Source organism: Cyprinus carpio, chromosome B10 (genome assembly GCF_018340385.1).
Source record: "Cyprinus carpio isolate SPL01 chromosome B10, ASM1834038v1, whole genome shotgun sequence".
Taxonomy (NCBI): Eukaryota; Metazoa; Chordata; class Actinopteri; order Cypriniformes; family Cyprinidae; genus Cyprinus; species Cyprinus carpio.
The window spans coordinates 1631471-1643063 of NC_056606.1; the positions used below are offsets into that span (position 1 = coordinate 1631471).

Genomic DNA, 11593 nt, shown 5'->3' on the forward strand with positions numbered 1-11593 from the left:
GCCCGACGGGCTATCTGAAATAGTGTAATCAAATTCCTCCCTTTATTCACATTATTGACTAGTTATTAGCCTATTAAAATCTGTGAATGTGCAAGTTTTTGATCATGCTGATTCATCCGCAGCGCAATTTCTCATGAATCTCCTCATCCATAACACAGTGATCGGTTGAAACAAATAATCTTTAAGCTGAAATGACATCCAATAATTTCCTCAGTGCATAACTTACATTTCACGGACATATTCTCCATCTGTAAATGTTAAAAAGTCGACGAGCCAACAACCGCGCACATTTGCGCCGAACAGACGGAGTGCAATAGAGTAGGAGCGCAATAATTGACTAAAATATACATTAACACTATAATATCAATATATTTTACTAAAATATTTCTTGTTTTGTTGTTGTTGGTGAATATGTGCTGTAGAATTTAAAACCTATAGTGTAGGCCTATATTTATTTATTTAGATTTATTTTCATGTGGCCTATATAAGATTTGTTCAACTGTAACTGAATGTTAATTACAGCGAATGATTCAGATTTGTTTGGTTTACATTTTATTGCATTAAAACATGACATAGCACATTTATTATTTAAAAAATAATAATTTCAGTGAAAATTAATAATTAACAACATTATACACACAAAAAAAAATCAGACACTCATATTACATTTATAGCCTATATTTAATTTACAATTTAAACAATTAGTTAATGGACTAAGTACACGTGTGTCATTTGAAAATTGCTGATGTTATCAGACTTTCAATAATAATAATGAATCGGATTCAGGTTTAATCAGAACATAATAGCCTAACGACATTATCTTAATTCCATAATGTGCTTAAACATAATTGCTGGCCAAACTGAGAAAATGTGCGCCTGGTGTGCGATACCTCGAGTTGTCCTAGACGCGACACTGCGGATGTTTATACATTCAACTAGCTGAAATGTTAACGTACTCCTATATTTTCCTTTCAAATGTGCATTCTGAATAATAAATAAATGTATTTCCAAAATAACCTGACGCAGTCCAGTGCTCGTCTTCTCATTAACAGTGTTTTTCTCTTACTGGTCATATTTCATACCGGTCGAACGCAATAACCGGAAGACGCAGTACACTGCTTCAGCTATTTTTGACGGTTACTTCCGGCGTTCTATTGTGATGAGATAAAGGCCTATAAAAGTTAGAATAGGAAACAGTTATTCAGAGAAATGTATGATAGAAAATGGAACTCCACAAGGAAGTATAGTTAGTCCTTTATTATTTTCGATAATGATAAATGATGTGTTTGAGGATCTGGAGAATGGGTTGGGGTTCTCGCTTTTTGCTGATTGGGGAAGGAACATTGATTTTATTGTTAAAAAAGTACAGGAGGCTATTAAAGTATTTGAAGAATACTGGTCATAAGGTGGGGTTTTAAATTTTCAGTAGACAAGACAAAGATAATGTTTTTTACAAGGAAAAAAGTTGGAAGTGAGATAAATCTAAAATTATATAATCAAGAACTGGAAAGAGTGAAAAGTTTTACGTTTTTAGGGTTGTGGTTTGACAAAAGAATTACATGGGCGATGCATATCCAGAAAATATTGGACAATGTAAGAAAGTGTTAAATATAATGAGGTGTATTAAAAGCCATATTTAGTGGGCTGATTAGATCTGTATTTGATTATGGTTGTGTGGTGTATGGATCAGCAGCAGATACATCGCTTAGTAAGTTAGACAGTATTCAGCATCAGGTATTGAGATTATGTACAGGAGCTATTAAAACTACACCAATCATAGCACTACAGGTAGAAATGGGGGAAATGTCATTAGAAATGAGAAGGTTACAGTTATCACTAAGTTATTGGGCTAATTTACAAGGCCATAGTCAAGAGCATCCTACGCAAGACACTTTAAAGCCCTGTTGGGAAAAAGAGAGGAGAAAAACTAAAAGTTTCGGATGGACAGTAATACAGAAAGCAATAGAATTCAAAGTTAATCAGTTAATAGTTAGTCCAACTATTCCGCTACCAGTAATAAAACCTTGGTTACTCCCAGATGCTATAGTAGATTTTACATTGCTAGAAAAGAGAAACAGGGATCAGGAATGTAATGTAATGTACAGAAATATATTAATGATTACCACAGCTATATTCAGATATATACAGACGCATCAAAGAATATAGACAATAGGATAGGAGTCGCTTTTACTGTCCCAGAGTTTCAGTTAGCAATAAGGAAAAGCATTAGTGATGGGTTATCGGTTTATACAGGGGAAATGATTGCAATATTATTAGCAATACAGTGGATAGAGGAGATAAGACCTTTAAACTTACAGTGATATTTTTATGGGTACCTGCACATATTGGTATCCAAGGAAATGAAATGGCAGATAAGGCAGCAAAAGAAACCATTAAAAATAATGAAATTAACTTAAGTGTTAGTATAAGTAAGAATGAAATCAAGAGTATTATTAAAGAAAGATTGAAGGAAAGGTGGCAAAAACAATGGGATATGGAGAAGAAAGGTCGATGGTTTTACTGAAGGAAAGTGGGAGAGATGAGAAGTGCAGGAAAAAACAGGAGATGAGATAGTAATATCAAGGATGAGATTTGGACATACAAGACTAAACGGTACACTTTATAAAATGGGTAAACATGATACGGGAAGGTGTGAATTTTGTGGGCAAGAAGAAACTGTGGAACATGTGATGATATGCTGTCAGAAATACGAGCCTGAAAGAAGGATATTAATAGGAAAACTAGGAAAAATAAAAATGCAATTTATATTAGGGGATATTTTACAAAATAATTCTGGAAATGAATGTTATAGTTTTATTTTGCAGTATCTTAGAATTAATAAATTGTATGAGAGGATATAAAATGTCATTTTGATCCACACTCCATACCAGTCGGTGGCGGTAATACACCATTTTGTTGTTTGTCAACCGCCAATAAAACCTGAAGAAGAAGAAGAAGAAGAAGAAGAAGAAGAAGAACCCTTTAGGATCTGCAGCGGCGGGCAGTCTGCGTTGCTCGGACAGTGTGCGCGCAGACTCACGTTATTTGAACGTGAACGCGCCCTCAACTCTTAGTATCTCTATCTCTCTAAGTGAAGTATCTTAGATTATCATCTCCAGCTGCTCCAGCACATCATGGCTGAGGAGAGCTACAGGCGCGGGTTACTCGTGCTCTCAGCACTCACAGGTACCTGTTCAATAACAGCTGTGTGTGTGTGTGTGTGTGTGTGTGTGTGTGTGTGTGTGTGTGTGTGGGTGTGTGTGTGTGTGTGTGTGTGAGTGTGATGATAATAATCATTTGTGTTTATCTTACACGTTTCTACTATTTTAAACGGTTGTCGAGTCACTCACCCCTTACTTTCGCAATATTGCTGGACCCGTTCTTGCGGGGTATTATAACTCAAGCGAAAAGCCCAAAACACGAGCACAGGCAACTCTATAACGGGGCGAGAGACGTCCTTCAGCAGATCTAATGAGGCGAGCTGTACCTCACACTTGTCTGGGGACACACACACTGTTTACATCGCAGTGCTGCACAGCTGAGTCATGATCATGGGCTGTGTCGCAGTATATCATTTAAAGTGCTTTGAAAAATGATTACTTGTGTTATTTGAAAGCGACATCGACTGTGTTTAATCACTGCATGCCGAACATGGACATTGTAACTAACCTCTTATGTTTAATAGTTTTAGACGCCCTCTTGAAAGATTACACAAGTTAAGATGTAAATAGCCTGAATAGCATTAGCTGCTCAGTTCTAGAGTAATCAGGTGTAGGCTTTAATAATATAGAGAGAGTTCGAGATCCACCATTGTCTGAGAAGGTGATGGTCACCATAACTTTGATCATTTCACTGAAACTGTCTAAATGTTGGTATGAATGGGAACCGTACACTGGTGCTGACTGTGTTAAATACCTGTCCGCGGTTTCAATCTGTCTCGGACATCACGGCATATATCCCGCATATATCCCGCACCTAACCCACACCTAACCCACCCCGCATTTATCCCGCATATATCCCGCATTTATCCCGAATATATCCCGCATTTATCCCGCATATATCCCGCATTTATCCCGCATTTATCCCGCATATATCCCGCATATCCCACTTATCCCGCAAGATATATCCCGGTGATATCCCGCATATATCCCGTGATTATCCCGTGATTTATCCCGGTGATATATCCCAAGGTGATATATCCCAAGATATATCCTCAGATTTATCCCGAATATATCCCGCATATATCCTTCATTTATCCCGCATATATCCCGCATTTATCCCGGTCGTGTATGATCAGATGTAGCCGTGCACTTGTTCTTCGATGCCAGTGATGATCTGTTAGGGAGCAGCATTACTGTCAGACCCGAGGGCTGTGACTCAGTGTCTAGTCGGCACAGCAGTGTTGCCAGATCACACAACCTCATCTGTCTAAGGCAGAAACAACCTCTAGATTTGGACTGGAACCTCCAGATGTTTTATAAACAGCTAGTAGTCAGCATTCCCTACTGTATTTAACACATTTCAATAATATGCAAATAAGCATACCTGTGATTGGCTGTAACAATGTTCATTGTCCAAAGACATGCTGTTCAGGTTGATTGGTTACTCTAAATTGCCGTGTGTGTGTGTGTGTGTGTGTGTGTGTGTGTGTGTGTTGCCCTGTGATGGACTGGTGTCCCATCCAGGGTGTAGTCTCAAGGGTTAGGCCTGTTACCGTGTGGCGAAGGCCTGTATTTGTGAATCTAGGCTCTGCACAACCGGACTACAGTAAGAATGTTAAAAATAAACAGGATTTTTTTATTCCAGCGGTATCATGAACAAAATTAATAATCACAATGTGCTAGTGTTGCACGATATACCGGTACTAGAAAGGTATCGCGATACCCAGCTATTCACATCGGTACGATACTACATTTTATTAGTACCGGTACTTTAAGAGTGACATCACTCTATAATAAGAGTCGTGTTTCTTCATTTTGCGTTGATGTGTGACAGCCGGAGTCAGGGTGTGTGTGTGCAGAGCTCTGCTTCCACTCTAAACGACGGAACAAGCGAGCGGAAGCAAGAACAGTAAAATATATACTCACAGCCGAAACATCGCATTGAGAAAAATAAAGTAGCGTGACGTAAGCTTGGCGCTTGCCCGGTCGATTCGATGCAAGCGCGCATGTCTTTCACACTTTCACACAGCACGTTCCGCTATTATCAGTTCTCTTTTCGGCGCATTATTAGAGTTGAATAATCAAAATCTTTTGGTAAAAAATATAATGATCCTGGCTAGGTATTCCGCGCAAAACACAGTGGTGGTATGTCTTTGAGTGAATGAAAAAAAAAAGCATTTGGTAACCTTTAAGTCCTAAAAGGGCCCCGAACAAGCAGCCTAATATTCTGTGATTAATGTTAATGAAACAACAACAGAAAATAGACAATCACCCAATGCTTGACTGCATAAATTTGATCTATTTATTAAGAATCAGTCTATAGTTCATTTATAGAGTGAATACTTTATTTTTCAGCTACAGTACACTTAACAGTATTCAAAAAAGAATTTTTGTTGTTTATTTTATTTGTCTCATAGTATTTGTCATATTGTATGTAATTTGCTTTTTTGCTTATTTTTAATAGCAAAGATACAATTAAATTAAATATCTATATTGTAATTATAAAATTACATTTAAAAAATAGGCTATTAAATAGGCCTAACTCGTTTCATGAAATAAGATTTTGGTCATCCCAAACCTGTTCAGAATTGTGAAAGGTTAGCAAATGTTAACATAATTGATAATAATGTCAATGTTGCAAACATCTTTGTAAGGGCGTGTAATTATTATTATAGGGGAAGGAATGGTCAAAAAGCAGGGCAGGAAAAGAGTTTTAATTTTTTTATTATTATTAATTTATAAAATTGTAAGTTCTGTCATATTTTTCAATTACTTTTACTGTTTTTGTTTTTTTCCCATGGTATCGATTCAGTATCGGTATCGAGGTATTTTAGTCTGGTATCGAATGTGCAGTAAAGAACTAGACAGAGACAACCTCAGGTTCAAGATGTTAATCCCCATCGCCACATACTTCTACCACTAAAAAATGCCATATATTTGTAAAGGGAATGTTTGGGAGGGGTTTATTCATCTTAAATTTGAGCATTTTTAATTAAGAATTTACCTTTAAAAAAACCTTTGTTAAATTGTTACCTGAGCAAGGGGAAAAGCCTGTAAATCTGGAGGGAAAACGAGCATCACTCACGGGGGGTACACCTGGCACAGGGGGATTTTATTCTGGCACAGTAATTTAGAAGAGAGCTTGAATAAAGTCTCTGGGTGCAAGGGGTGGTAAACCTGAAAAAAGTCAGTATTTCATTCTCGCACATTAATTTAGAAGAAAGCATCAATAAATTATAATTCCTGCCAGGAGGCCCACGCCCGCTGTGTTTACTCCCACAAAACCCATCACCCGCTGTGTTTACGCTTCCAAAATCCTTCACAGTCCATCTCGGAGCATCCAAACAAAACAAGACTTGTCTCGTAAGGCTCGGTGTGTCCACACACATCATTAGCTCACATAAGTTAGATCACCACATGTTGCACTGTTTTTTTGGGGTTTTTTGCAACCTCGCGCAGATTGAGCCGATCAGATCTAGAAAATAGTCTCTCTAATATCCCTCGTTTTCTTACGTGTTATTATGGCTCGTTTCTCCAAGTCCACACATTTTTAAAAGAAACACAAATTTAACATAACAAAAAAACAAAACAATAAAAAAAAATAAAAAAAAAAAATAAATATTAAATATAGTTTCAAGAATAAAAGTCCTCATTGATCTAACACCATAATTCTCCCTCACCAGTACCTATTCCATCCAGTGCCGAGTGGAGCTTTTCTGGCTAACAGGTTTGATGCCAGATAAACCTCTTTTACAGATGTCAATCACAATAGGGGAATTGCAAGAGATCCAGGAATTATCACATATAATGGCATAATCCATTCTCAGCAAGAGAGGAAAATTAGAATGGGAATTAGAATTAACAAGGAACACACTAAGAACTCATCTCTCTTATTAATAATTTCAGTCCATAACTGAAGTAATATGGTAGTATCGACTTATTGAACATGATAACAAACACAAAAATAACGTGATGGAATGTAAATGTGTGTCTTCAGCTATAATAAGGGGTTTCATCTTCCGGCTTTAACTCTTAGTGTTCTGTCTGCCCTTTAAGCTTGATCTAGATTTTGAAAAAACGGGAAATCTGCAGGCCTCCTGTACACATCATAGATATACGGGATAGATTACCGGTTTCATATCAATCCTCTGCCTGCCACAGTTTGAGAGTCTTCAACCGTTTGCATGAAAAAGACGCTATAGTTTTAATTAATAACTAATTTGAACTGGAGCATCTTTTTTTTTTTCCTGAACCTCCTCGGTGGTTATTGTTAATAGATTGTTACTTTTCCGAAAAAAAACATATATCACCAGAAAACAAAATTACTAAACATAAACTAACTAATCGCACTAAACCACAAAAAAAACACAGCGCACAGTGAGACTGCCGGCTGCTCGCCTCCCGTTAGATGAAGGAAAGACCAAAGCAAAGGGAATGACCGGGTTGCTTTCGCCTCCTCGTTGGAGATGAAAGGGAAGACCAAAGCAAAGGGAATGAACCTCGTCAAACCTCGGAAACTCTTGAATCGTAATTGACCACGTTGTTAAAAAGGAGTCCGATTTTCTTCTTTATTTATTCCAGTGCTTTATCCAGTCTAAAAAGAAAAGGAAGGTTTAGCCTGGTTTAGCTGACCTCGTTGGGCAGGTAGGAGAGGAAGGTTTAGTCTGGTTTAGCTGACCTCGTTGGGCAGGTAGGAGAGGAGGAGAGAGCTTAGTCTGGTTTAGCTGACCTCGTTTGGCAAAGTAGGAGAGGAAGGCTTAGTCTGGTTTAGCTGACCTCATTTAGTGCAAGTAGGAGAGGAAGGTTTAGCTCTGGTTTAGCTGACCTCATTGGGCAGAGAGTAGGAGAGGAAGGTTTAGTCTGCTTTAGCTGACCTGCGTAGGGCAGGTAGGGAGAGGAAGGGTTTAGTCTGGTTTAGCTGACCCTCGCTGGGCAGAAGTAGGAGAGGAAGGTTTAGCCTGGTTTAGCTGACCTCATTGGGCAAGTATGAGAGGAAGGTTTAGTCTGGTTTAGCTGACCTCGTTGGGCAGGTAGGAGAGGAAGGCTTAGTCTGGTTTAGTCTGGTTTAGCTGACCTCATTGGGCAAGTAGGAGAGGAAGGTTTAGTCTGGTTTAGTCTGGTTTAGCTGACCTCATTGGGCAGGTAGGAGAGAAGAAGGCTTTCTTGGTCTGGTTTTAGTCTGGTTTAGCTGACCTCATTGGGCAGGTAGGAGAGGAAGGTTTAGTCTGGTTTAGCTGACCTCATTGGGCAAGTAGGAGAGGAAGGTTTAGTCTGGTTTAGCTGGGACCTGCATTGGGCAGGTAGGAGAGGGAAGGTTTAGTCTGGTTTAGCTGACCTCCGCTTGGGCAGGTAGGGAGAGGAAGGCTTGGTCTGGTTTAGCTAGACCTCATTGGGCAAGTATGAGAGGAAGGTTTAGTCTGGTTTAGCTGACCTCGTTGGGCAGGTAGGAGAGGAAGGTTTAGTCTGGTTTAGCTGACCTCATTGGGCAAGTAGGAGAGGAAGGTTTAGTCTGGTTTAGCTGACCTCGTTGGGCAGGTAGGAGAGGAAGGCTTAGTCTGGTTTAGGTCTGGTGTAGCTGACCTCATTGGGCAAGTAGGAGAGGAAGGTTTAGTCTGCTTAGGTCTGGCTTAGCTGACCTCATTGGGCAGGTAGGAGAGGAAGGGAAAGCTTGGTCTGGTTTAGCCTGGCTTCTTAGCTGACCTCATTGGGCAGGTAGGAGAGGAAGGTTTAGTCTGGTTTAGCTGACCTCATTGGGCAAGTAGGGGAGGGAAGGTTTAGTCTGGTTTAGTCTGCTTTAGCCTGGACCCTCATTGGGCAGGTAGGAGAGGAAGGCTTGGTCTGGTTTAGCCTGGTTTAGCTGACCTCATTGGGCAGGTAGGAGAGGAAGGTTTGGCCTGGTTTAGCTGACCTCAAGTGGGCAGTGGGAGAGGAAGGCTTAGTCTGGTTTAGCTGACCTCATTGGGCAAGTAGGAGAGGAAGGTTTAGTCTGGTTTAGCCTGGTTTAGCTGACCTCATTGGGCAGGTAGGAGAGGAAGGTTTAGTCTGGTTTAGCTGACCTCATTGGGCAAGTAGGAGAGGAAGGTTTAGTCTGGTTTAGTCTGGTTTAGCTGACCTCATTGGGCAGGTAGGAGAGGAAGGCTTGGTCTGGTTTAGCCTGGTTTAGCTGACCTCATTGGGCAGGTAGGAGAGGAAGGTTTAGTCTGGTTTAGCTGACCTCGTTGGGCAGGTAGGAGAGGAAGGTTTAGTCTGGTTTACCTGACCTGGTTGTTAAAAAGGAGTCCGATTTTCTTCTTAATTTATTTCAGTGCTTTATCCAGTCTAAAAAGCTACATACGGGAATTCGAGGGGGATATTTTAATGTCGTCTGATAACTACATTAGTGCTGACAGCTGTTTCTAAGCAGATTCTTAAAGTGACAGGAAAAGAAACCGTCAATCGCAAGTTCATTTTACAGATTACTAAAATAAACCCTTCTAACATCAGCTCGAGTCTCATGTTTCCAAAATGAGTCCGCTAACCATTCTGAAATTTGGGCAGAAAGACAAACCTGTAAAATACCTAAATAAAGTTGGTGCCTGTTTGCCTTGCCAGTTCCTTGTTCCTCGTTGTCTTTGTTGATCATGCACTTTTCAGACTTTTCCTTTAGCTTTATTCACAGCTCTGTGCAAAGCAGATGAAGTTCTGGTGTATGGAGAGAGGCAGTCTTCTGTAATTGTTCCCGGATTCAGTGGTTTGGAAACGAGTGGACGTTTAAACTAATTCCATTCTCAGCCCATTAAGAGCCCCAACATCAGTCCCATGTACAAAAAGCGCAAAACAAAACACAATCCCAATTACAAAAAACGGATTCAGTTTTTCCCCTCCAACGCATCAGTGCTCATTAAGGTCTTGCAGTACAGTGACGAAGGCAACTACACCTTGACCGTGCAGGGCGCTGTAACCCAGACCAGAACCGTCCTCCTGCAGGTCCTGGGTAAGGAGCACCGATGTCCGCTTCTGTTTACGGTTGTCGAGTTTAGACATTTTGAACCCTTTGGAAACGGAATTTTGCATATTCGATTAGTATTTTTCTGGGAGAACAACACTGAGGGCTGACTCTTGCGATTGAGGAACGGCTGCAGGACTTGGTGTGCTGATTAGTCAGCAGAAAGGGAAGAAATAAGGGCAGTTCCAACCACCAGTCGCCTCAGTCTGTGTTGTTCTGCACCCCCTGCGAACATGCAGTGCTAAGTGTAAACACTGGTGCGAAAAGTTTTGAAAGGTTTTCGAAAAGTTCAGAGCTCTGTTCTCTACAGTCTGTGCAACACTGCTAATACTTTCACCCTTTGTTTTTTCTCCTTCTCAGACAAAAGTCTTTTAAAGGAGGGAGGGGGGGGGAGGGGGTTGTAAGCAGCAAGAAAACCAGAATCAAACAATGTAACACATGCTGCTCTAACCTTTTAACTTTTCCTTTTGCTCTTTCTTTGGACCAGGACCACTGTCCGACCCACTGATCTTCAGTTCTGAGCGCAACTCCTCTGTGGAGCTCAGGTGCTCTGTGGTTTCGGGGTCAGGGTTGACGTTCAGCTGGGATAGAGATGGCTCCGCTCTGCATAACGACACCAAGTACCAGCTGATGGAGGACTACAGCACTCTCACTTTCACCCTCACAATACGCAACCTGCAGAAGTCCGACTGTGGGAGCTACAAATGCAGAGTGTCAAACCCGGTATCTGTGAAGGAAAGTTCTTATGACTTGTCCAGTGGTAAGTGTCTGGTTTTTAGTAGCGGTATGCGGTTAACCGAATTAAAAAAAACGACACCGAACTGGAGCCTTAACTACCTTAACAGTTTTTTTTTTTTTAATTCCAGACAAGTCATTCGCAAAAATTCACCAGCGCACCTAAAGCCGAGGGGACGCTAGTCTATGAAATATGTAGTAAGGGAGATTTTTTTTGTAGAAAGTGACGTGGAAGCTACAAGTCAAGTCACCTTTATTTATATAGCGCTTTTTACACTACAGATTGTATCAAAGCAGCTTCACAGTGATAACATACACTTGATACACTTTATCAAAGGACTTTTGGTTTTGTAAAGCAAGAGGAGGCGTTGTGCCGCCCTCAACTCGGGCTAAGACCGCCGTTTTTTAGTATTTGACCCGCGCTGATGTTTCTGCATGTGTAAACTGTGCTTCAATAAAGTGAGTGCCAATCATGGCAGTACCAGCAATTTAAGGAGACATTGACAGGCAAAACACAAGCCTCAGTCAGTCACATGTAATGGTCACCATTAACCGTCTAGTTGTAGCTTCTCCTCTTCTGATCACAGCAGATCACTGTCAGCAAATGTGGAATGGCGGATAGGTGTCAACATTCGATTAAAAAAAGGTTATGCAATAGTTTATGCGTTCATTTCTTTCAGGAGCAATTTACCCATCTTATATTAAAATTTCC

The 11593-nt window shown here is 40.4% G+C and overlaps 1 protein-coding gene across 1 annotated transcript; it reads left to right on the top strand.

Annotated features, from left to right (window-relative positions):
- Positions 1-2773: 2773 nt before the first annotated feature.
- LOC122138585 (HEPACAM family member 2-like) lies at positions 2774-11047 on the top strand. Its single transcript, XM_042731960.1, has 3 exons — positions 2774-3186; positions 10634-10930; positions 11013-11047. Exons 1-3 carry the CDS (start codon positions 3135-3137, stop codon positions 11045-11047), a joined length of 384 nt encoding a protein of 127 aa, XP_042587894.1. The 5' UTR covers positions 2774-3134.
- Positions 11048-11593: the final 546 nt, after the last annotated feature.

Bases quoted from the DNA above. Each gene is read 5' to 3' on its own strand.
- LOC122138585 (XM_042731960.1), top strand. From the start codon at position 3,135: ATGGCTGAGGAGAGCTACAGGCGCGGGTTACTCGTGCTCTCAGCACTC. The intron at 3,187-10,633 runs GTACCTGTTCAA...TCTTTGGACCAG, and splicing joins CGTGCTCTCAGCACTCACAG to GACCACTGTCCGACCCACTG. The intron at 10,931-11,012 runs GTATGCGGTTAA...TTTTAATTCCAG, and splicing joins GTGTCTGGTTTTTAGTAGCG to ACAAGTCATTCGCAAAAATT.